Source organism: Bos taurus, chromosome 21 (assembly GCF_002263795.3).
Source record: "Bos taurus isolate L1 Dominette 01449 registration number 42190680 breed Hereford chromosome 21, ARS-UCD2.0, whole genome shotgun sequence".
Lineage (NCBI taxonomy): Eukaryota > Metazoa > Chordata > Mammalia > Artiodactyla > Bovidae > Bos > Bos taurus.
In genome coordinates this window covers 65,157,680-65,183,287 of record NC_037348.1, presented here as the reverse complement: position 1 = coordinate 65,183,287, position 25,608 = coordinate 65,157,680, and the positions used below count along the sequence as shown (strand labels likewise).

Genomic DNA, 25,608 nt, shown 5'->3' with positions numbered 1-25,608 from the left:
AGACTTCTTTCTCACTCTACAATCCTGTCCTTGCCTCAATCTTCTGGGTTGTTTCAGGCTCCATCCAACCTCAAGTACGTAAAAGGAGACCACCTGCTCCAGATTTTATCAGTTTATTTAAAATTTTACATCTCTGCGGGTTCTCTCCTGTCCTTATAAAAACTGCCAAGCAGCACTAGAAAATAATGTAAAAGGGGACCAAGGTTTCTCTAAGGACCCAGCTGGTTTCAGTCAAAACAATTAAACAGTCATTGGGTTCACACCTGCCTGCCTGCTTCTTACCTTGGACAGTTGAGCACAGAGTCCTAGACCTAAATCTGTGATCCCTTCCTGTCATGCCAGCTAAAAATCAACAAAACACCAGTAGCCTAACTGATGACACATTGAAACTGGAGCGGATGAAGTCCTTCCTACTGGTCAGTTGCACAAACCCAGTATAGACTCAGGGCTCCAGCAGCTTCAGACCAGGACAATACCCGCAAATTTAAAATGTAGACAAAACAGCCAGGAAGTAGTGTAAAGACATCCATTTCCAAACAAAATATTAAAACGTGCAACTGTGTTTATTCACAAGCAACATCAATTACAGAATTTAAAAGTATGTATTTGCTTCCTCTCATTCAAATCTGAAACGGTGCCACTTAAAAGCACAGTCACCACTGAAAATAAAAGCCAACCGCTTTTGTTTTCAGAAGCTTCCCGGCAGCAAGAACAAACCACTATTGTTATTTAGGCACCAAAAATCACAGCTGGCAACACTCAAGCACTTTCTCTAACCGTAAGGAAGGGTAACTTACCTAGCAAATTCTGCTAGTTGTTTGGGATCTGAGAGGTCAATGCCAGGTATCCCTCCAGGAGGGAGTTTCTTTCCTGTCATATATTCTGAATAATCAGGAGGTGAGTTCTCTCCAATGATCTGTTCTTCAACCACCGTCTCATGGTCGATATCTTTTTTTTCATCTGAAAAACATAAGATGGACTATCTTAGCTGAGTAAAGAAGTTATGTGAGCAAACACATTTTAAAAACTATAAAAAGTGCTTTCATTAGCAGCTTCTTAAATGGGGTGATTTACAGCCACTATCTCTTAACCACTCAAGCCAGTCTTTCCCCTCAATCTCTTAAAATTCTGTTTCAGCCTGAAGGTCACCAAAAATCTCAAGGCCAAAGTCAACAACTCTTCCCTGTGTTCCTTCTGAGCCTGGCGGGAAGAGCTGGCCATTATTATTTAAGTCCTCAGCACCCACCTCTCTCCTTCTATGCCCACGTCTCTAGCTGGCTTACTTTCCGCTTCCCTGTTTTCCTCCTCCCTCTTCTCAGAGTTCTGCTTTCTGTCCACCACACGCTTCCTGTTAACCACCAATTCTGCATGGCTGACTCAAATTTGATTTTCTAGCCTTCCCCTCTTAGCGAGCCTCTTGCCTACCTCTCCAGCTCCACATCCTTCACTCCAGCTACACTGGCCTTTACCTCAAATGCACCTTGGCCCACCCACCTCATGGCCTTTGCCCGTGCAATTTTTATTGCCTACAATGTGCAATCACAGCTGTGTGATTTTTGTCACCCACTTCCACTAGACTGTAAACTCTATGAGGACAGGGATACTTGTCAGTTTCGACCCCCATATAGCCTTCAGAGCCTGGCTCAGAGCCTGCATGTAGGTTTGCATGTGTGCTAAGTCGCTTCAGTCGTGTCTGACTCTTTGTGACCCTATGGACTGTAGCCCGCCAAGCTCCTCTGTCTGTGGGATTCTCCAGGCAAGAATACTGGAATGGTTGCTATTCCCTTCTCCAGAGGATCTGCCCAACCCAGGGATCAAACCCAGGTCTCCCACACTGGAGGCAGATTCCTTGCTGCCTGAGCCACCAGGGAATGCTGGTTCTCAAATGTGTTCAAAGAATGTAGCGTAACTCCACTCATGCATCTTACCACCACCGCATCCAACAGGTTAAAAAAAAAAAAAAAAAAAGGAAGACTGACTCCCACCATCAGTCTCCTAGATTCCAAACACCAAGTCCTGTTTATCAGTCCAGGTCCTCTGCTGTCTGATCCCACTTTACCGCATCTAGTCATCTAGTCTTTTATTCCTCCTTGGGTCAAATTCTCTCAGGGCCGGTTGATTCTATCACTCCAGCCTCAAGATTCTCACCTTGAACTCCTGGATTATTTATGAATAGTAACACTGACAAACTCTAAATCATGCTGTTTTGAACTTTTGTTGGCCTTGTCTCTCAAATTAGAGTGAAGCACCCGGAGGGCAAAATCCCAGCCTCCTCCTACTTCGGTGACTAAAGCAGAAAGTGTCCAACTCTCAGCGCCCACTGAGAGCTCGTGCTTCTCCATGGAACTGTTTCACAACGAAAAACACAGGAGACAACAGTTTCAAACTCTGAGTGGTTCTCCATTACGTTACAAGGAACGTTACAAAGTCATTACAAGGAACCACAGAACATCACAGCAGCTGACATTTTATTGAATGTTTACAAGAAAGCACGATTTTAATCACTGCATATATTACCCTATGTAGTGGGCAAATTAGCAAGTTCATTTTACAGAAGAGAGACCTGAGGCACAGAGAGCTAGGTGACTTGCTCAGGGTTAACCAGCCACTAAGTGACAGGCTGAACTCACGAAGCCTAAGATCCCAGCGCTGAGCTGTTAAACTCGGCCACCTCTTGTTTGGAACGAGAAAGAACCAGACCGTGTATCCTGGGTTGCCCCATTACATAGGAAGAGGCCTAAGAAAAAGCAGCTGGCTGTATTAAGGGCAGGAAATGTAGTTACTGATCACCAGCTACAAAGCTGGGACTCCACACCAACCAGATTCTTTCATTTCTCTCCTCAGGGCTGTGGTAATTCCTATACCCTCATCTCTCCAACTGAGGCACAGATACTGGGACATCAACCTTCTACTGGTACCAGAATGAACTGGTGTATAGAGAGGCTACTTCCCCCCCTCCCACTGAAGCTATTTTTCTTCTCATGAAGAAACACTCTTGTTTGTATCTTTTTCATACAAGAAAGATGACAAGGTTGAGAATCACTGCTGCTCTGAGAGAGCCACTGATAAGGATTATGGAAGAGTGCCGGGGCAGAACGACGGCTGGATGCTTGGCATAATAGAATCACAAGCTCAAGCATTCCTTGTGTTAGTGCAACACATATGAACAGTCCTGGCACTGTTCTCGGCAGCACAAACAAAGCCAAGTCTCTGCCCTCATGGGACTCGTATTCTGGTGAGGGTAGTTGTCTCAGTTTAGGCTGCTGTAACAAAAATACCCTAGGGACTTCTCTGGTGGTCCACTGGTTGAGAATCTAACTGGCAATGCAGGGGACACGAGTTCAACCCCTGGTCGGAGAGCTAAGATCCCACAGGCCATGGGGCAGCTAAGCCCTCGCCGCAACTGCGCAAGTCCATGTACCGTAACTAGAGAGGCCACGCGTTACAACCAGAGGCCCCATGGGCTGCAACTAAGGCCCAATGCAGCCATGAACAATAAAGAAAGGTTTCAGGAACGCTCCAGACTGGGCTGCTTAAAAAGACACGGGCTCCTCACATTCCTGGAGGTCAAGGTGCCAGCTCATTCAGTCCCATCTTCGTCGTTCACCACCAGATGTCTCCTTGTTGTATCTTCACATACACGTCTCATTCCGTTACGTAACTTCTGTCTCTTCTTGAAAGAGCACTAACCCATTCAATGAAGGCTTCACTCTCAAACCTAGTAACTTTCTAAAGGCCTAAACTCCTAATAACACTGTATCAGGGACTGGGGCTTCAACACATGAATTCTGGGGTGACACTGAAGTCCAGTGAGGAAATATTAGATCAGAGCAGTTATCGGTTCCAACAGTCAACATAGGGCACCCAGAGAACAGATAATTAAGAATCAGAATACAAAATATGCATAAAATAAACCTAAAGTAGAGGCTGACAAGATTTTTATGTCTAGTTTGGTAAAACACATTACTTATCATTTTGAATCATCCGTAACTTCACAACTGAGCAGCGTCAAGTATATTCATAATGTTGTGTAACCACTGAGCTTGAACTTTAGCCACTCAGTCACGTCTGACTCTTTGTGACCCCATGGACTGCAGCCCGCCGGCTCCTCTGTCCATGGAATTCTCCAGGTAAGAATACTGGAGTGGGTTGCACTGTATCTCCAGGGCATCTTCCCAACCCAGGGATCAAATCCGAGTCTCCTGCATTGCAGGCAGATTCTTTACCATCTGAGCCACCAGGAAGTCCATGTATAACTATTACCATCTATTTCCAAAACTTCATCATCCCCAACAGACACTTGCTACTCATTAAACAACAACCCCTCTTCCCCTCAGTCAGTGGTAACCTCTAGTCTACTTTCTGATTTCATGAATTTGCCTACTCCAGATAACTTTTGTAAGTGGAATCATATATTGTCTATCTATACCTGGCTTGCCTCACTAAGCATGTTTTCAAGGTCCACTGTGTGGCAGCAAATACCAAAATTTCCTTCCTTTTCACAGGTGAATAATATTCCTATACGACACAAGATGACCTTTAGCCTATCCATTCATCTACTGATGGGCACTTGCGTTGTTTCCACCTCTTGGCTCGTGTGAACAATGCTGCTATGAATGAGGTTGTGCACATACGCCATCTATTTTAGAAATACAGTTTTATTGTAAACACAGCTATGCTCATTTGTGAATATACTGTCTATGCTGCTTTCCTGGCTACATGAACACATGGAGTTGTTCAGCTGCATCTGGACCTACAAAACCTAAACTACTACATATCTACCCCTTTACAGAAAAAGTCTGCTGATCTCTGGTCTTTATGATGGGATTTCACTCAGAATATGAGATTATACTATAGTGGAATTTTCCTCTTTGAAACAAGGAATGATTTCTGGAATCATTGGAAATCAAGGAATCGATGGGATTTACTACCAAAAATGACATTTATTAATAGGTCTTTAAAAACTCCACAAAAACAAACTTCTGTTGGTCTAAGTTCTAAATAATCGCTATGGTTACTGTACGATTTCACAATGAATGTTTATAAATTTGTATGTCTTACTTATTCCGTAACAAACAGTGTATTTCATAGAAGTTAGAGAATTCCCTAACAGTGTATTTCATAGAAGTTAGAGAACTCCTTGAAGGCCAGTGCACAGAAACCATAAAACAGACAATTGTTAACTATTTAACAACAGTTAAGAAAAGCAACTATTCACACAGGAAGAAAGCCACATTTCAAAGAAGACTGCTAGAAAAACGACAAAGACGCTAGACCTACTGCCGGAAGAAATCAAAGGCAGCGTATGCCTCATTTACAGCAAGAACTGGACACATACCACAGCAAGACATCACATTATGTCAATGTTTGCTATGGTTTGGCCGTTGTATCTGATTTTTGCAAATAAAGTCTTCAGAAGCTTTTGCCTAACAGAAATTTATGATGCTCTCAAAAGAGAAAAGCTGCATTTACAAACCACATGTACGTAACCTTCCCTCTTCAAAAAGTGTAAGTAAAAGGGAACGAAAAAGAACAAGAAAAAAACTCCAAAATACAAGTATTAACTCAGGGTTTTTTTGTACAGTTTTATTTAAACATGTTTTACTGTTATGTATGTATTCAAACAATTTCACTGTTTGCAGTGGCCATTATTACTCCTTCCATTTCATAATCACTGCTGAAATAGATTCACTGTATAGAGGCGGAAGAAGATGTTAACTGATCAGCTCTGAAACATGAATCTAAGCAAAGCCTGTTCATGGAGTGAAGTATCGAAATCTGCTTTAAAAATTGTATATATTTATTCTTCCCTGGAGTCTTCCTTGAGGCAGCACCCAGTTAATTATCTCATTGTTTTAGGAGATAGGATTAATCCACACTAGAAGTGTCATCAAATTAGTTTCTATACACCTGAACCTAACACAACACTGTAAATTAAAATGGAAACCAAGTCTCAGTATTCTTGTTTGGACAACAGCTGAGAAAACAAGTCACCGATTCAAAGAAGTAAGGTGGTAGGGGAAGTGCTGTATTGGGAACTTCCAGACAAAACTGTGCATTAGATGACTCTTGTACTCACTTATACTCCAGCCAGAGGCAAACCATCTACAACAGCAAGACCAGAGCTAAATGGCATGAGATGGAAGGTGTGCAAGAGCAGACTCTAGCCAATACCATCCATGAACAGGGTGGCACACTGTGTTATTTCAGCAGAAACAGCTCTTCTTTCACACGTTAAAGACATCTTTACTTTCTAAGTTACCAAAGCGATAGCCACTCCCAGCCTAGAGAGACAGACTCAAAACATTTAGTCAAAAAAAAAGGCCTACGGAGCTAAACCATGCCGCAGGCCCAGAAAACAGCATCAGAGGTGGAGCTTCACGTGCTCTCCACACTTCAACCAAGCTGCTTTGCTCGCAGTGTTACTCAATGTCTGACAACACAACTTTCCTCTCTTCTCTTGCCCACCTCTCATGCCCGATCTGGGCTTTGCAAAGCCCACGTCAAGATCTCCTTCAAGATGCCTCTCATTCCTACCGCTGCCCCGTGTCTGGCTTCCTTCATTTATCAAAAGGCAGCCCACCTATCTTACGTTGTTCAGTCGCCAAGCTGTGTCTGACTCTTCGCGACCCCACGGACTGCAGCACGCCAGGCTTCTGCTAAAACAAGGTAACACGTTAAATGGCAACCAGTGTGTCTGGAAAAGAGGTGTGTACCTTTATTCCAAAAAAAACAAACCTTTATTCCCCTTTGCCCCCCCTCTTGGGCCTAAGGGGAAGAGTAGGTCTCATGCTCAATCGTTTTTAAAGAATGCTGAATAAGCAAGTAAAGAATCACCTTCAATTACATTGCTTAAATGTAAGTCTTCTGGCCGTTCAAAGACATTACGTGAACTCTGACACTGTACCAGCTGGAATCGCTGCACTGCCATCACTCATGGCTCCCTTCATGGAGAAAACAGTTGATTTTAGAACTCAGTCTTCACTAAGAAAAGCCTGATTCCCCTAGAAGTCTATCCTGTCTTGGGATCAGCTGTCAGCAGTATGGTTTCCTTTTTATCTTGATTGCAAGGAAGCTCATTAAGGTTGACACTAACATTTCCTTTTTTTCTGTGATCCTGATTTTCTGTTCTCATCCATTTCATATATTTACCTATTTCTCTACTTATTTATTTGTGGGTCAGCTGGGCTGGATTTTGTTTCTCCACACCTTCCATCTTAGGCCATGAACTTTGGTTTGACCATTCCAGGTAACTTTTGGCCATTATTTACTCACCACTGCCACCAACCCAAACTTCACCAAAATGTACATGTGTGTCACGCTAAGGCGCTTCAGTCATGTCTGACTCTTTATGACCCTATCAACTGAAGCCTGGCAGGCACTTCCATCCATGGGAATTCTCCAGGCAAGAATACTGGAGTGGGTTGCCATGCCCTCTTCCAGGGGATCTTTCAAACCCAGGGATCGAACCTGCGTCTCCTGCACTGGCAGGTAGGTTCTCTACCACCAGCACCACCTGGGAAGCTCCAAAATGGAGCAGAGCTAAACAACTGAGATTCACTGCTAAGCAACAAGCAAAACTCAGACACAGGCTGTTTTCCACATTTCTCCACTAACAGAGGTCTCAAATAGGGACGTTATCATTTACTGAGTACCTATTTCATGTCAGTAACTGTTATATTAATTCAAACAAAACCTTTATATTAAACTCTTGTTTTTGGTCACAGAAATCAAGCCTCAGAAATGTGAAGTGGTAGGACTTCCCTTGGAGAAGACGATGGCACCCGCTCCAGTGCTCTCGCCTGGAGAATCCCAGGGACGGGGGAGCCTGGTGGGCTGCGGTCCATGGGGTCGCTAGGAGTCGGACACAACTGAGCGACTTCACTTTCATGCATCGGAGAAGGAAATGGCAACCCACTCCTGTGTTCTTGCCTGGAGAATCCCAGGGGGAGCCTGGTGGGCTGCCGTCTATGGGGTCGCACAGAGTCGGACACGACTGAAGTGACTTAGCAGCAGCAGTAGGACTTCCCTGGTGGTCCAGTGGTGAAGACTCTGGCCCTGCCACTACCAGAGCACAGGTTCGATTCCTGGTGGGGGGACAAAGACCCCACATGCTGCAGCACTGCATGGCCGGGGAAAAAAAAAAAGAAATGGAAAGCAATGTATTCAAAGCACAGTTAAGTGACAGATCCAGGATGTCAACCTAGAACTGATTAACGTCCATGCTTTTTCTGACTCTTTGCGACCCCATGCACTGTAGCCTGCTAGGCTCTCCGTCCATGGGATTTTCCAGGCAAGAATACTGGAGTGGGTTGCCATTTCCTTCTCCAATGGCTTTAATAAATGGTTCTTTACTCTCGCCTCACCCTTAACTACTCCTTTTCTTAAAGCAGGAATAAGATCAGAGTGGCACTGTGGATTCCAGGCCAGGATTCAGCCTGAGAGCGCAATCTGCAAGCACTCATTCAGTTCTTCACGGAGACTCCTCCCTGTGCCCTGGACCACCTGCAGGGTTTCCCCAAGACTTACCACTCTACAGAAAGTAGACAGGCAGCAAGTTAAAAGATAAACGCAAGCAATTTCAGACAGTGCTACAAAGAAAATCAAACAGGGTTACGAGATAAGAGTTATAAGTGCTAACTTGAAAGGATGAAAGGGCAGGCCTCTTAGAGCTGAGACTTATGGACATCTGGGATCAGAGCACTGGATGCAGAGGTGCTGCTTCCAGAGAACAAGTGCAAAGCAACAAGTTCAAGAAACTTGGGAAGGGTGGAGCATAATGGAGCAGAGGGATAAGAAGGAAGTCTGGAAGGAAAGCAGGGGCCAAATCATGTGTGGCCTGGCAGGATATGAGAAGTCTGGATTTTACTGAATGCAATAATGTGTCTCTGGGATGTGTGTGTAGAAATAAAATGTTAAGTTTACCAGTCTAAAAATCATTTTTAAATTTACAGTTCAGTGGCATTAAGTATATCCACACCTGTTGTGTTTGGAGAATTTTTAGGCAAGGGAGTGAATTCATATAATTTAAATCTTAGAAATCAAATTCAGAAAGGAATAATGTGTGACCCAATCAGATCCCCAGAAGTGAAATCCATAGTCTGTATTTGGTCCTTGTCAAGTCTATAAAAATGTATTCAGTCTAAGAATCACATGTAATACTACAAATTACAAGTGAGATACTGAAAAAATGCAAAATTCAAAACCAACTGTCAATTTGGAGTTGTGGCAGCAGTGTCTCTCCAATTTTTTGGTGATGCTTAGAAGCGAGAAGAAAGGGGAAAGAAGAGGGCTGAGCTGAGAACTGTAACCCTGTGGAGTGTCTGAAGAGTGTGTGACGCCGCTCTGTGAGGCACTAAAATTCTACCTGGTGTTTGTGACTCTCCCAGAAGAGGAGACAGGGTCCACCACACAACAGCTTCCACAAAACAATGCCTCTCTCCCAGCCCCTCAGCTCTTACACTCAAGGGGAATAATTTACACAATAAAGAAGAGTCCCTCACAACCATTTACATTAGCTTATTGTTTAATCCTATCTGAAACCACAGTGTAAGACTAAAGTAACTGAATAGTTAACAAGAATTTGCCCTACAGAGTTCCTATTATCTCACCGTGTCATGTTAAAATTGGGTCGTTTTGCTTTAAGAAATTGAGTACATTGCTTCCTTTTCTCACAAAGGAATTCATAAAGTAGAATGTCTTTGCTGTAAAGGAAATGAAAAATGCCTTCAGGGGTCCTCCTACCCTACCAGGGCATTTTACAAAGACCCCAAGGGCGGAAGCTGAGACACGCCAAGGTCAGGTCTCTGGTCACTGCCCTCTGAAGGGAAATTTGATGCTCCTGCTAACAAGATTCTCAAAAACCACTGGGCTTGCTGTTATTGATAATTAATCACTTGGTTAAACACAATGGGACCTACTAACACAAGACCCTTAAGACTAAGAAACAGCTCCTCTCCCGACCTGTTCACCATAAACAGGCACAAGTTCACACAGTCTAGTCAACAGCTCCCAAGATCTCCCTGCATCTTCCTAACCATCTGCCAACAGTAAAGAAATACTTGTTTTTTTCAACATCCACGTGGTGTTTCAGATGCCAAATTTTGAAAATATTGAGTACAGCGAATGCTTAATACTGTAGAATACAACTCACTAGTAAAATTTAAAAATTACAAAAAGTTTTCACTTTTACCCTCTTCCTATGGAAGTAGTAAGGGCAGTTTATAAACTGGTCACCAAACGTAGATCTTGAGAAATGTTCATTCTTAATAACTGCTTTTACTAAAAACCTGTTATGAGCCCTAAGTTTCTCAACCTTAAAACAAATTGATCTTACTAAAGGACACTTCAAAATAAATAGAAAGCCTTTTTGTAAATATTCACCCAGGAGTATAGCATATTTAAAAAAAATTATTCTTTATTCTCTCCCCAAAGCCTGAAATGTTAGTTTTAGGTAGGTCAGGAGTACTGACCTTTCTGATTCAGATTTTTCTTTTCCTACTGGAGGAGACAGCTGTTGACTAGGGGTGGGAGGGAGGTTAATAAACAGGAGACAGAGGCTTCTAAGTAAGCCAGGGTTCCAGAGCCACAGGTCAGGAAGCAGGATCTATGAGTCAGGCTGTCCTATGTAGGTCATGGGGGTGACACGATTGCTTTGGAGGGTTCTCTGGGCTTGGCTCCGTGGGAGTTTGCATTTACAGCTTCTTTCCTTAATGATAAACAGCATGTTAAAAAAGGAAAAATAGTGGATTGTCAGGACTAGTAATTTTTGGCAAACTTGAACTTTCTGAATATATAAAAGTGAGAAAAAATTTAATACTTTTTGACTCTCTTTCAATTTGCTGCTTTTAATATCAGTGGTTTTCTGGTCTTAGATATTTTACTCAGTCTAGCACAAAGCACTTCTATATTCTGTCTAACAGAAGATAATTAAAATACTTACAGCCTTGAGTGAAGGTCACATATTCTAACTACCTGAAACCTCAAGATTCAAAAGCCTTTTTAGTTCCTCTCAAAACTAAATGTTTTAAATACACAGATTTTACTATCAGCTTTCCTACTCAACCCAGTGATTTTGTTAAGTGGTTTATTTTTTAGTATTTTCTACAAGATAAGATGTCCCTCCTAAACTATTGTGATGAACATCTAGGGGGAAAAATACATAATACCATGCCTTAAATTTAACAATAATTAAATGTTCATTAATTATACGCTAGGAAAGACGCAAGAACAAATATGGGCCTTAAGCAAAGGACTGCAGATATTCAAAACACAGTTAAACTGTGATTAAATGCTAAAACACGTTCAGTCTTAACTAGACCTTAATTTTCTCATCTGCAAAAATAAGGCACCTTCTGTGGCATAGTATTCAGCTGTAAAAAGTAACGAAGTACATTCTACATCTTGGAAGAATCTTGAAAACAGACTAAGCCAGACACAAAGGCAATATAGTGTATGATTTCATGTAAATGAAACATCCAGAACAGGCAAATCCAGGGGAAAAGCAGATTAATGGTTGGGGGGGTGGGGAGGGAAGTAATAGCCAGTTTTTCTGGGGTGATAAAAATGTTCTAGGATTAGACAGTGGTGATGATTCCACAACCTGGTGAACAAAGTAAAAAGCCACTGGACCAGGCACATGTGATGTCAATTAATTAAAAAAGAAGAGGGGGAAAAATAAAAGCATATCTCTAGGGACCCTTTCAGAGCTAAAACTACTCTCCTACAGGAATACTAGAATTCCCTCTGCCATTCCATCCAAAAGATGCAACCGCACAGTTCAGTTACTCTGTGGGAAGTTTAAATGAAGATGGCAACAAGCAAGAGCAGCCCAAGTCCAAGTGCTTTGTTTCTCATTACTTTTTTTCCACCAAGAGGTGCTACCAATTAAAGAGTCCTGATATACCCTATGTGTATTTTGATTTTTTAAAAGAACTTTAGGTTAACTAAACTTGAGCTTAGACCAAGGGACTATTTTAAAAATTCTCTTGCCTAGGATCAGATGTAATCAAGTACACGAAAGCACTGTGCATAATGCCTACCAGTCAACTCACAGAAATTAAGCCTAACAATTAACCCGCTTTGATTTCTTCATCTGTTATCAGTTATCCTATTTCATTTCTGAAGATGAAACCAAACGCTGAATTTAAACCTGGGACATGTAGAGTTAATCACAAACTATTTCACTTCTCTTCGGTAATGATTCCAAACCACAAGGACAAGGAAGGGGCACAGTTTACCACAAAACATGGCAGAGAAAACAAGCAGTTCTATGTTACTGCCATCAAATGTTTATAACCACCTTTATGCAGAGTACTGCAACAGGCCAAACAACTAACTCTTTAAAGAAGGGGACTTTAAAATATCCCTAAAACTGTACAAGCCTGGAGCAATCACTTGCAGAGGAAGTAATGACTTTTAAGCTAACTTGATACATAGCACTTCCAGTAAAGTCTACATTATCAAGCATTCGTTCCGGGTATGGAGAAGTGGGTCAGCAATTTGGTAAGATCAAATGCAGAATACGTAAAATATCCTGGTTTGCTAAATTACTTAAAGCCAACGTGACCATACTGTGAGAAAAAGAAAATACAGCTTCATGTGGTTAATGCATCTTTACCTAAATACCTAATGATATCCTGAATTCACCAAGTGGTGGTTTAAAACGTAACTGAATCATGTCCAACTCTTTGCGACCCCATAGACTGTAGCCTGCCAGGCTCTTCTGTCCTTGGGGTTTTCCCCAAGAATACTTGGGTGGATTGCCATTTCCTTCTCCAGGGGAATCTTACCCACCCAGGGATCGAGCCTGGGTCTCTTTACCAGCTGAGCCACCGGGAGAAGCTCTGAATTCCGCAAATTCATCAGTAACCAGCACAGCCTCCCATAATCCACTACTATTAATAACGGAAAAGCATGGCTTCTAGTTCCTACATGACCACTGTGCAACCATTCTGCACTACCAGAAAGTACACCGAAGGTATCTTCGCATAGCCTCTTAAGTACTAAGATACGTCTCATTTAAATATACAGCTCCTGCGAAACTCAAGCTACTGAGAGCTCCACAAGGCCCTCAAAACCCAGAGCAGCAGCGCTGTGAGAAGTGCTGTCACACTTTTTTTTTTTTTTGCTGTCACACTTTTGAGGGCACCTCCGCTCCACCGGCGGTCCTGAGTCACAGATCCACAGAAACCTGGAGCTTTCACAGCAGATACAACCAGACCTGCTTCAACCCAGTCTTTCTGCCTATTTCACTCGTTCTCGTGAATTTTAACAACCCTAAACACGCAACGTTCAGATTTCGAGGCTTCATCCAATTCTGAGAATATACATTAAACAGAGTGGGAGCAACTGCGGTGAAAAGGGTTCTACCACTTTAACTATCCACGCACTAGGTTAACTCGTTACGGCAGGACTATTCTCAACCTATTTACTACTTCAACCGAAATTTAACAAGATGGCCTGTGGACAAAGTAATAAGATAAGGACAGGAAAACACCAATTACAAAGTAGAATCAAAAAAAAAAGTAGAATCAATACAGATTTATACATGCAGACAAGTCTTTTCTGCCCTAGATATTTTTCCTGGTCCTCGTTCACAGCAGTGTTGAAGAGCAGAAAAGACCCTTTTCTAGAACCCCTTCTTTTCACTGCAAGTTTTCTATCAAGACACGTGAAAACTTAAATATTCGATTTTACCAATTTAATGGCAAGCGTGCAGAGCCAAATAACTTAAGAAAACGCAACTCCCTCAAGTGCGAAGGATTCAGTCCTCTGCAAAACCCCGCGACCCCTCCCTCCCTAGGCGCCGCGGGGGAAGCAGAGGCGAAGGCGCCACCGCCGCGCGGTGACAGCGGCCCCGCCGCCGCCGAGCCCGCACACGCGAGCCCGACGTGCCGCCCAAGTCCCGCCCCGCGAGGCGACGGGAGGCGAGCCGAGGCAGCGCCGCGCGGCCGCAGGGCGAGCGTAGGGCCGCGGCGCGCGCCTCCCGGGAGCCGCGGCGGCTCCGCGCAGGAGCGGGGGGCGGAGCCGGGCCCGCGGCGCCCCCCAGAGGAAGGCCCGGGAACGGCGGCGAGGGCGGCCCGGGCCGGGCGCGAGGGCCAGGCCGCGCCGCACCGCCAACGCCCTCCCGCCGCCCCCGGGGGCCTCGCGGGCGGGCGGGCGACGCGGACAACGGGCCCCGGGCCGGCCGTTGGCCGTGCGCGCCCCGCCCCGCGCGCCCCGCCCCGCGCCGCGCGGCCGCCCCGCCCGGGGAAACTACGCCATTGCGGCCTAGCGGGCGGCGCCGCGCCGCCGCCGCCATCTTCGCCGCGCCGCCGCCCGCCGCCCCCGCCATCTTTTGGGGCCGCCATACTTGCCCCGCGAAGAAGATGGCGGCGCCCATCACACACATAAAACATGGCTTCCCTTCAAAACAAAAACATCCCCGGGGCCGGCACGCGCCGGCGCTCACCTGAGGACCACATGGTGACCGAGAACTCGCCCTCCAGGGTCTTGATCTGCACCTGCTTCTGCTCCCACTTCTTGTTGCCCGCGTCCGCGCCGCCCGCCGCCCCGGCCCCGCCGCCGAGGTAGCCCTTCTTGCCGCTCTTCTTGCCGCCGCCCTTCTTGACGCGGCCGCCGCCCGACGACGACGAGCCGCCGCCGCCGCCGCCGCTCTTGCCGGCCGCCGCCACGGTGACCAGCGTCTGCTCGATGTAGTCGTCGTCGCCGCCGGCCGGCGCGGGCACCGGGATGAGGATCTGGTCCTCGAAGCCGTCCTCGGCGCGCAGCCCGTCCGAGTCGTCGCCGCCCACCACCTCCTCGCGCGTCTGCACCAGGATCACCTCCTGGTGGTGGTGCACCTGGGTCGGGTCGTCGGTGACGAGCGGCTGCAGCGCGATCATGGGCGGGTGGTGGTGGTGATGGTGGTGGTGGTGGTGGTGGTGGCCCGCGTGCCCGTGGCCGCCCCCGCCGCCGTGGTCGCCGCCGCCGCCGTCCTCGTCGTCGTCCTCCTCCTCCTCCTCCTCGCCCACCACCGTGGTCTCGATGGTCTCCACGGGGATGGTCTCCACCTCGATCTCGTGCAGCTCCACGATCTCGGCCGGCATCTCCGAGCCGTCCGTGGCGATGTAGAGGGTGTCGCCCGAGGCCATGACTGAGGGCTCGGCCGCCACAGCCGCGGCGGCCTCAGCTCCGGGGCTGCGAGGAGGCGGCCGGCCGTGGGGAAGGAAGGCTGAGGGAGGAAGGCGGCGGGCGGGCGGGCGGGCGGGCGGGCGGGCGGGCGGGCGGGGGGGAGAGGGGGCGGGCGGCGGGGGGAAGGGGCGGGCGCGGCGGCGGCGGCGGCGGGCTTCCCCGCCTCCTCGCCTCGGTGCGCCCCGCGCTCGCTCGGCCGCTGCTCGCCCCGGCGCCCCGCCGCGCCGCGCCTCGGCCTCCCGCTCTGGCCGCGCCTCCTCCCGCCCTCCGGGGCCGGCGCTCTCCGCTTCCCCCTTTTCCTCCTGCGCCTCCGCCTCCTTCCACACAAATACCAACTCCTCACCCCGAGCCCAGATCTCGCCGCCGCCGCCGCCGCCACACTCCGCTCAGGCTCGGCCTCGCGAGACTTCCGTGCTGCCTCGGCCCGCCCCGCCGCCTCGTCCCTACTCGCCTGCTCGCCTGCTCGCTCCTCCTCCTGGGCCAATCGAACGGCCCGTGCGCCGCGGCGGCCCCGCCCACTCAGCCCGAGTTCCTCCCGGATTGGGGGCTGCCGGGACGGCTCCCCCTCCCCTCCCCCCGCGCGCGCGCGCGCGCTGGCTGGCCTCTGCGCGTGACGTCAGCGCGCCGCCGCCTTCGCCGCTAGTCGCGCGGCTCCCGCCCTCCGCGGTGCAACAGCAGCGAAGCTCGCCGCCCCGGGGGGCTCCGGGCCGCCCTTTGGAGCGGGGCGTCGACGCTGCAGCCGCCGCAGCCGCCGCCTCGGGAGCCGGTGAGCCGTCCGCGCGGCCCCCCCGGCGCCGCGGGGGAGGGGGCCTGCGGGGCAGGGCCGGCCGAGCCGAACGCGGCGTCCCTGCCGGCGGGCCACGCGGGGGGAGCTGGAGGCGCGCACGGGGCGGCCCCGGCGGCCCCCAATAAAGTCTGGTTTGACGAGTAGCGCCTGTGCCTCGTTTTTCGCGTCAGGTGGCGTTTGCTCTTGGCACCCGGCTCCGGGCGGGCGACGGCGGCCGAATGAGGGGGGAGCAGGGCCAGGCGAACAAAGGCCGGCGGCGAAGGGGAACGCCGGCGGGCGGCCGCGGGCCCACATCTCGCCGCGAGCTCCGCGGTCGCGCGCCCTGCCGGGTCCCGGGCGGCTCGGGCGGGCGGAAGCGGCGCGCCGCGCCCCCGGTCCCGCCGTTGGGAGGATGTCCGTTATCCTTTCGTGACCCGCGGAAACCTGCGACTTAGCCGTTGGGTGCCTGCTTCCCTGTAGATCTTAGAACTGGCTGCAGGGTCCCGGCCGCCGGGTCGGTAGCTTGGCTTGTGGCTTCTGAGCATTTCCTTCTCAGCTTCCCTTTCTTCGCTCTCCAGCCAGTCGTTTCCCCTCGACCACCGTCTTCACCTCTTTTTCACCCGTGTAGACGCTCCTCCTCACGCTCGCCAGGCTTTGCATTTGTCTCCTTGTTGAAAAGGCCACAAATTTTCCCGCCCAGTTCTCCTTTATACCTGCAGCAGAGGTCCCCCCCTCCTTTTTTTTTTTTTTTTCCTGGCGCGAATTCAAGGCAGGTTAAACCTTCCTAAATGGTTATCTATGTTGCAGCGATGTGGTCTTGCCCTTGTTCGTTGTTTTGGTCGACCTGACTTTGGGTTTGAAGCAATAGAAATAAAAACTAGTTTTTAAGAAAGAAAATCACGCGAAACAGAGAGTGTGTCTTTTTTGTACTCCTTTTGCGGTGTGAATTTCTCAAATGTATATTCATTTTTACCCTGTCTTTCGGAGCAGTATTCTCGCAGTTGAACACCACGGTTATTCTGAACTGTAATACATCAACCTTAGATCCAATTTGTTAAAACAAGCAGGTGTCTTTTTTAAGAACCTTTAGAGGAAAGTTTGTGTATTCTGATTAAAAAGTGATTTTGTCTGTCTCATTTAGTCCCCACTTATTTTGAAATGACATGGACTTGAAAATGTTAGTGTGGGGAGTGAAAAATTGGATCATTCTGTCTTTGCATCTGAGTTTTAAATCCTGAGTAATTCCTTTTGGAGTGTTGCACCCACACAGTTTGAGAAAGTCACGTCTGTTGAAAGAAGTCATTTCTGGCTTCATAGCATATAAATTCTGCATAAATGGTTCATAAGTGAAAACCCAGTTGTGGTAGAATTTGTATATGGCTTAATTGATTTCACTTTCCCCACTCTCTAGTAATTGGTGGGAGGGTGTCTTTGCAAGTAGTTGATACTTCCCCATAGATACCAGAAATGGGGGAAGTACCTAGTTAGGTCACTTAGCTTCTGAGTCATGGGTCTGCAGAGTTCACAGTCAAGTGGAGGAGGCTGGAAGGGTTTAACTATCAGGAATGGTGATAGGTGGGAGACAACACCGAGAGGGCCCAGCTGTTCCCCTGCTGCATGAAAACTTAAAAATTGCCCTAGAGTAGGTGACCTGTTGGATTAAGCCTTAAGTTTTCTTTGATGGGAAACTCTTGTTTTCTGCTCTTTAGCTTATGACTAGGCATCCAGAGACAAGGTGCTGTATTTGCTCTTGCCTGTTTCCATTGGCTGTAAAGGTGAAAAATCCATTTAAAAGGACAGGTTAAAGTGCAGTTCCAGAGCCACAGGACTCTAAAGGTAGGGCTAATTTTATTGCTTTTATTTTGTTCTGTTTGGGCAGAGTAAACTGAACCAGTAAACCTTCTCTCTGAACTTCTTTGTGCTTAGTTGCTCAGTCATGTCCAGCTCTTTGCGACCCTATGAACTGGAGACCACCAGGCCCCTTCTGTCCATGGGGATTCTCCAGGCAAGAATACTGGAGTGGGTTGCCATGCCCTTCTCCAGGGAATCTTCCTGACCTAGGGCTCGAACCCAGGTCTCCCGCATTGCAGGCAGATTCTTTACCGTCTGAGCCAGAGTCCTGTTCTTTTGGCAGCAAGAAAACTAGCTAGTGCCCCTTAATTAAACTGGGTATCTTACAGCCATGTTTGCCTGCTTCTATTCTTCGGATCGTGAGGACAGACACCGTGGCTGGGTCCGTCGACAGCTTAATGCCTTGTGCGTGGAATGATTGTTTGGGTTTTGGTTCATCAGAAGACAAAGCCACCGTGACAGGACTTGGGTGTGAAAATGCTCAACTATTTTATGTGTCTTAAGAACTCCAATGAAACTTCCTGTCCACGGTGAAAATGAATGTCAGCAACTACATAAGAAGGTAGAAGACTGGAAGACTCAGGAGAGGTGTGTGAAGTGAGTCCGAGCTCACTAGTGGCTAAGGAGACGTGGCGACAGGCAGCCTGCCCGGAGTGTGTCCCTTGGCGGGATGGCCCTGCACAAAACGTGTGGACTGTGGCACACGGCCCTGTGGATGTCACCACCCTCCCCCACGCCTCATGGCTCCCTTCCCACAACCTCCACTGGGTCTGCAGTGGGGCCATAAGACCACGGGGGTTAGGGAGGGACACGTGTGGCGAGGGTAGAGGGTGGGAGTGGGTGGAAGAATAAAGGATACGAATTGAAAGACACCAATATCTCTTTTCCTTCTTTTTTCAGAGTATCTTCTCATTTATTAATTATAAGGAGCCTAACAAAACTGATTCTAATTTCTGTTTCTAAAAGATCGGCAGCAGTGCAGGCAGTGAACTCATGCTCAGTTAACTTCCCTTACCGCAAACTAGTTTGGCTGCCCTATGAAACTGCTCTTTGGTTTTGTCTGATGTTAGTTCTTTTGGAGTTGGTTTTCTGCATCGGTAACAGTATTGTTGTTAAGTTGTCCTCCTCTTAGGACCCCATAAACTGCAGCATGCCAAACTCCCCTGTCCTCCTTTATCTCCTGGAATTTGCTCAAACTCATGTCCACTGAGTCGGTGATGCCGTCCAACCATCTCATCCTCTGTCGTCCCCTTCTCCTCCTGCCATCAGTCTTTCCCAACATCAGGGTCTTTTCCAGTGAACTGGCTCTTCACATCAGGTGACCAGAGTATTGAAGCTTCAGCATCAGTCCTTCAGTGAATATTCAGGTTACAGTGTGGAGAACACTAGCTCTGAGCACTGGCCCAGTCCCTTTGGCCACTAAGGAAGCCAGCTGAGAGAGGCGCTGTTGAAGGTCGCGTTGCAAGGTGTGTGATAGGGCTGCAGCTAGAGCTAAGTGTTTACCTTTTGTTAGGCCGCAGAGCCTTTGTAAACTTGGGGGTCGAACCCTGTTTCAGAGCCAAACTAAGTTGCCAATGAAATATTTAGAAAAAAATCAGGGTGAAAGTTTGTATTTAAGCACCTAGTTAGTCCTAGCTTGTTTGTTTTGGGGTTTTATGTTTTTGGAGGAGAACAAAAGAGTGGCTTTATTTCTTTGCCACACAAAGGGGGGCCACAGTAGGCTAGTACCTCAAGAACTGTGCCCCCCTTTCTGGTGAGTAGGGAGAGGTGGTATAGTCAGGCAGAGGTATGACAGTAACGGTCTTGATTCCTTCTGGAAAGTTGCAAAAGGGTGGATTGCTGACAAGATTAAGGTGTGTGCAGGGTCTTAGATGGTACCATGAGCTGCTCTGCTCCCTTGCCTGTGGTAGGTCACCCCTCGTTTGAATCAGTACAAATTAAATAAAAACTGTCAGTGTGTATGGGCTTCCCTGGTGGCTCAGTGGTAAAGAATCCGCCTGCCAATACAAGAGACACAGGTTTGATCCCTGGGTTTGGAAAGATCCCCCCCCTGGAGAAGGAAATGGCAACCCACTCTAGTATTCATACCTGGGAAATCCCATGGACAGAGGAGCCTGGTGGGCTACAGTCCATGGGGTTGCAGAGTCAGACACGACTTAGGGAGTAAAGCAACAACGTAGGTAGCATACGTGTTTTTCTTAATCATCAAACCTATAGTGTGTTCTTGATTGTGGAATCTTTGAAACTGTGCCTGTTCAAGGGACCCTCCTCCCTACCCCCAAAATCAGTGCATGTATTAGACTTGGAGCTTAAACTGTGGTGATAGATCCTAATTGTACACATCTGTAAAGCTGACACACACCTATAAAGGCTTCCTTGGTGGCTCAGACGGTAAAGCGTCTGCCTACAATGCGGGAGACCCAGGTTCGAAGATCCTCTGGAGAAGGAAGTGGCAACCCACTCCAGTACTCTTGCCTGGAAAATCCCATGGATGGAGGACCCTGGTAGGCTACAGTCTATGGGGTCGCAAAGAGTCGGACGCGACTGAGTGACTTCACATAAAGCTGGCACCATTGATGCAACATTTTATGTTCTTGAGTTTTGTAAGGTCTTAGACTTTTTCTGGGGCTTTCCTGGTGGCTAAGAGGTTAAAGCGTCCGCCTGCAATGCAGAAGACCCAGGTTCAATCCCTGGGTTGGGAAGATCCCCTGGAGAAGGAAATGGCAACCCACTCTAGTATTCTTTCCTGGAGAATCCCATGGATAGAGGAACCTGGTGGGCTACAGTCCATGGGGGTGCAGAGTCGGACACGACTGAGGGACTTCACTTCCTTAGACTTTTTCTGAGGCTAAGTGGTTTAGTCCAGGAAACAAATCTGGTTATTGCCCGTGAATCTAAGGAAGGTTGAGATCTCTAGTGATAAATTGGCCTCGTTTTTTTCTCTACTTGGCACACTGTATGTCCCTCCAAAGTCGAAGTTAAATCGACTTTGTGCTGCAGTTGCTCTGCCATCTGGCCATCCAAATGAATGCGGCACGTGCGCTTGAATGGAAGGAAAGTTCTGTCTGAGTCTGCGGTAGCTCTGTAGGCACACTTGTTGCACAGCACGCTTACTGCAGGGTAGAAATACAAGAAGCCAGCCCCCTCCTGCATCTGTGTGAGAGGCCTGTCAGTGCTGGAACAGGAGGAGCTTGTTGAGAGTGGGCTGAGCCGCCGCTTCTGAGCAGGACTCTCTCCCTTTGCTAAAAGGCGTTGACGTAGCAGATGAGATGAGCCCAGCTGTCCATCCCCGTTTGTCAAGCACCTGCTCTATGAGGCCAGAAGACGAGAAGATGTGCCCAGACGGAAGGCAGGCCATGACTAGAGAGCTCAAAGTACTGGTCTCACGTCCATTGGCCGTCCTGGCACCAAGTGGAAAGTCGGGGGATGAGAGGACCTTAGCCCAAGCTGGTCAGATAATGGCCTTCCTGGGGAGGGGATATTTCACCTGGGTCTTGAGAGTTAACCACCCAGTGCCCAAGACAGCATTTGGCTTCAAACTAGCCTTTAAAAAAAAAAAAAGTTAATTTCTAAGTGAAAAGGAAGTAGATAAATTGGATGATAAATTTGTAAATATTTGTGATAAAGGCATAAGGAGTACTTGGGGCTTCCCAGGTGGCGCTAGTGGTAAAGAACCTGCCTGCCAGTGCAGGAGACATAAGAGAAGCCGGTTGGATCCCTGGGTCTGGAAGATCCCCTGGAGGAGGTCATGGCAACCCACCCCAGTATTCTTGCCTGGAGAATCCCGTGGACAGAGAAGTCTGGTGGGCTACAGTCCATGGGGTCGCAAAGAGTCAGACCCAAGTGAAGCGACTTAGCTTGCACTCACAGCACTCAGTGTAAGAGAGCTATAATTTTGCCTTGGAAATTCATCCAATTACCAAATGAATCCCCCGAAACTGCTATTGAGATGCCTGAGGTTTTTCTTAGTACTTCGCTACTGACATCATGTCCTACTTTTTTTTTCTTTTTACCAGTTTTCATGAGCCGTTCCTTATTCAGAGTTTCCACTTGAACTTAATAGCAGAAGTGGGTTTGGAGTTCCAGGCCTTGGAAGGCGCACCAGCTACAAAGGTACTGAGGCTGGCTAGAGTCACCCCAAGAGGCGAGGGCCTGACCGTGCCCGCGGTCATGCAGGACACCTCCGCGAGGCTTGTGGCCTTTGAACTCTTCATTTCCTTGGCTGTAAACCAGGCTTAGCAATGCCAGTCTTCAGACAAACAGGAATCAGATGTGGTGATAGGTGAACTGCGTGAAGTGTTGACGCCCCCAGGACTGTTACACGTCCTTCCTACCCACTCGTTCTAAGTGAACACGCCTCTTCCACTCATCTCTCCGCTTCTGGGCTGGTTTTGGTTATTGTTCAGTCGCTCAGTCGCTTTGCGACCCCATGGGCTGCAGCACTCCAGGCTCCCCTGTGCATCACTATCTTTGCTTAAACTCATGTCCATTGAGTCTGTGATGCCATCCAGCCATCTTATCCTCTGTCGCCCCCTTCTCCTGACCCCACCATGACCACGCAGCCACCAAGCCCGCCTCGGTTTACCCTTCCCAGCCAAAGCATCTCTGTGTCACAAGAGGAAAAGTGACGGTAAGACACGAGCAGCTGGGCTCCAACGTAGACACACTTCCCAAAGGAGCTCCTGTGTTGAAAACCTGAGTTCTGGTTGACAGAAAACACAAAAGGAGTTGCTTTATCCTACTTTTAATGGACAGTAATCCCTCCAGGGAGACTCAAAACTTAACCACTGATAATGGCAGATGTCTTTAAGAAAAGTCTGGCTAGCAAATGAATTCTTATGTGTGCATGGAAGCACACGTAAGGGCCTAAGGATGAGCCCTAAAACCAGCCCAATATTCAGCGTCAACCCTGAATATTCAGAAAGTGAAGCTCCAATACTTTGGCCGCCCGATGGGAAGAACCGCTTCACTGGAAAAGACCCTGACGCCGGGAAAGATTGAAGGCAGGAGGAGAAGGTGATGACAGAGCATGGGATGGTTGGATGGTATTACCGACTCAGTGGACATGAGTTCGAGCAAGCCTGTGGTGCGGTCAGCAGCTGGCACTCGGAAATGGCAGTCCTGGGAGGCCTCCTGCCTCCACGTCCCAGGACAGAGTTCCCAGCGAACTTCCTTAGCACTCACAGACAGCTTTAAGGGGTGGCAGGCAGAGCAAGGACGAGCATATTCTAAACTGTCCCTTCCTCTTACCCGCCGTCCCTTCCTCTTACCCGCTGAGGAATGGTCTGGGCGTGTCCTTGCACTGTTGTGAGTAAACGGAGGCCCACTTGTGGCAAGAATGCAGTTGAGGATTGCCTGCCTCTTTCCGTAGTGACCGTCTGACCAAGTCCTACCCAAGGCAGCGCTGGCTCTGAGGCTGAAGCCATCGCCCCACGACGTCCATCTCTCTCATCTGCTCACCCTGCCCCATGCTCACTGAAGACTCAGCACTTAAACTCCTCTCTCTCTCGAACCCAGGCCACTCCACCCTTGCATCGTCTCAGGCACGGCAGCCTCTTTATATCTTGGCCTCCGAAACCCCAGTCACCTTCCCTCCCACTTCTTCAGCCACCACATCCTGGTCCGCGTCATCCCTGGGAGCAGGGCCACCCTTGGCATCTCAAACTCCCAACATCCTCTCGTCTCCCAACTCTCTCCCCCTCTTCCCTGTTACCCCTTCGTTTCAGCCTCAGACCTTCTGTTTGCTAATCCCTCTTTTCCATCCCAGCCCAGAACCCCATGAGCAGTTACCAGCATCCTCTGGTTCCTTTGGCTTCCCTGTTGGCTCAGACGGTAAAACGTCGGCCTGCACAGCGGGAGACCTGGGTTCGATCCCTGGGTCAGGAGGATCCCCTGGAGAAGGAAATGGCAACCCACTCCAGTACTCTCCATGGACTGAGGAGCCTGGTGGGCTACAGTCCGTAGGGTCACAAAGAGTCAGACACCACTGAGCGATTTTCACTTTCACTTTTTTTTCCAGGTTCCCTTACTACTTACGGCACGTGAAACGTCCCTGGTGGGTCCATTCACTTCCGACCCTGTACTTCTGCTGGGATCTTCCGGGGGCAACGCCACTCACGAGTGTAGATTTCTGCCATGACTTGCGGTCCCCGGCGTCGCCTGAGCATTCGATGCTGCTTGACACTTCTTTTCCCTGGTCCTCACTCTGGCACCCGCACCACCATTTTGCTCAGCGGATTCTCGAAATGACTTTTTTCAAAGCTCATAAGAAATCTGCCTGTGTGCTCTCCATTCCCTCGCCTCCCCACAGTGGCCCAGTGCCAGCGTCCCCTGCTTCAAGGCAGTTGGAGGGATCCAAGTTCGTTCGCTCAGACACCCAGGGTCCCCTCATGGCTGCTCCTGGCTGAGCCCGAGTTCCCGTCTCCACCTGCGCTCCCCCTCCTCCCATCCCGGGGACCTGCCCTGTGCCCTGGGCTCTCTTCCCTTGGCAACGTCTCTCCCTGTCTTTAGAAACAGGGCTCTCTCTTGACCCCATGTCCCCCAGGAGTCACTGCCCATCTCCTTGCAGTCCCAGCCAAGCCCTGAGAGCAGGTCTGCGCTGACCGTCTCCGCTCCATCTGTTGAGCCGCAGGTACCGCATCATCACGTGTGGTGGAGCCCGCACGGGTGAGGCCTTTCTGACCTCACTTCTCATCCTCGTGCTCATGAGGTTCCCAGACCCCCTCCTCGGCTCTGCCATCCCATTCATCCACCTGGTCCGCCTTCTGGCCTCTGGCTTCCCCTCCTCCTGCCTGCTGCCCCGTGTCCCCCTGAGTCACCCATCCTCGTGGTCTCGACAGCCGCGGGCGGCTGACGATTCTCAGCTGCCTGTGGCTCTCCCCAGAGCTCTAGATCCACATGCACTGTCTGTCCTCGGGGGTCCCGCGGGGTCCGTCCCTGCACCTGCCCGCTCACCCGTCACACCCACTTGCCCGGGACGGAAACCTGGAAACCATCTTCGACTCCCTTGGCTCCGTAACCCCCACCGTCAGCCATCAGGTTCTCCTAAATCTTTCTCACACCAGCTTTTCTCTTTCCCCGCCATCCCTGCTGTGCTGCAGGCCCCGTCCCACCGTCTCACCAAAACCTTTGCCAACCAGCTGCGTGACCTGCTCCAGCCCTCCTTTCCCAAGGCTCTCCGGAGGCTTCCTAACCTGCAGGTGGAACCACATCATTCCAGTCGAAACTCAAAGTTTGGAGCCGCTCCTCCAGTAGGCATTTCAAACGCGCAGCCTTGTTTTCCACCCCTCCTGCCTCCCCCAGCTCCAGTGGTTCAGACCTTTGTTTTCAGGCTGGCCATTCTCTGCCCAGGAGACCCTTTCTCACCGCCTTTGACATTCCTCCTCTTCCAAAGCAGCTCAGGTGGCATCTCAAAGAAGCCTTCCCTGGAAGGGCATTTCGGTAGCATTCCGCCCAAATTGCTATCATCGTCTTCACGGTGAAAGTGACCTGTTAACCTTCCTGCTTGTCCACCAAGCTGCGCCTTTGAGGGCAGGGGCAGTTTCTCTTCTGCCTCCAGCCTCGGAGTGGACCAGGGCCAGCCCGATGCAGGACGCGCGGTCGGCCCCATCGGAGCAGAAACGCCCGGCGCTGCCCCTCCTGGTTTCGTCCTCCACCCCCACCGCCTGTGGAACGCAGAGTGGTTGCATGCCATGTACAACTGAATCACCTTGCTGTACGCCTGGAAACTGCCACCACACTGTTAATCAGCCAAACTCCAGGACGAAATAAAAAGTTTTCTAAAAAGTCCCAGCTCCTTAGCTGGGCTAAAAGGGAAA

The 25,608-nt window shown here is 49.1% G+C and overlaps 2 protein-coding genes and 1 non-coding gene across 4 annotated transcripts in view; 1 reads left to right on the top strand and 2 right to left on the bottom strand.

The window, feature by feature from the left end:
- The window catches only part of YY1 (YY1 transcription factor), a 25,120-nt gene extending 9,893 nt beyond the window's left edge, over positions 1–15,227 (bottom strand). Inside the window, 2 exon segments of one of the 2 annotated variants that reach the window (NM_001098081.1) lie at positions 798–960; positions 14,453–15,227. In NM_001098081.1, the coding sequence (NP_001091550.1) occupies positions 798–960; positions 14,453–15,134 (845 nt within the window). In that variant the 5' untranslated portion in view covers positions 15,135–15,227. 2 annotated transcript variants of the gene reach the window in all.
- Positions 13,768–13,826, bottom strand: MIR12025 (microRNA mir-12025). The gene has a single exon (NR_162386.1). It is a non-coding gene; the product is annotated as a microRNA mir-12025 (primary transcript).
- LOC112443193 (WAS/WASL-interacting protein family member 1) lies at positions 15,133–25,608 on the top strand. The gene is made up of 2 exons (XM_059879233.1): positions 15,133–15,940; positions 21,808–25,608. Exons 1-2 carry the CDS (start codon positions 15,133–15,135, stop codon positions 21,843–21,845), a joined length of 846 nt encoding a protein of 281 aa, XP_059735216.1. The 3' UTR covers positions 21,846–25,608.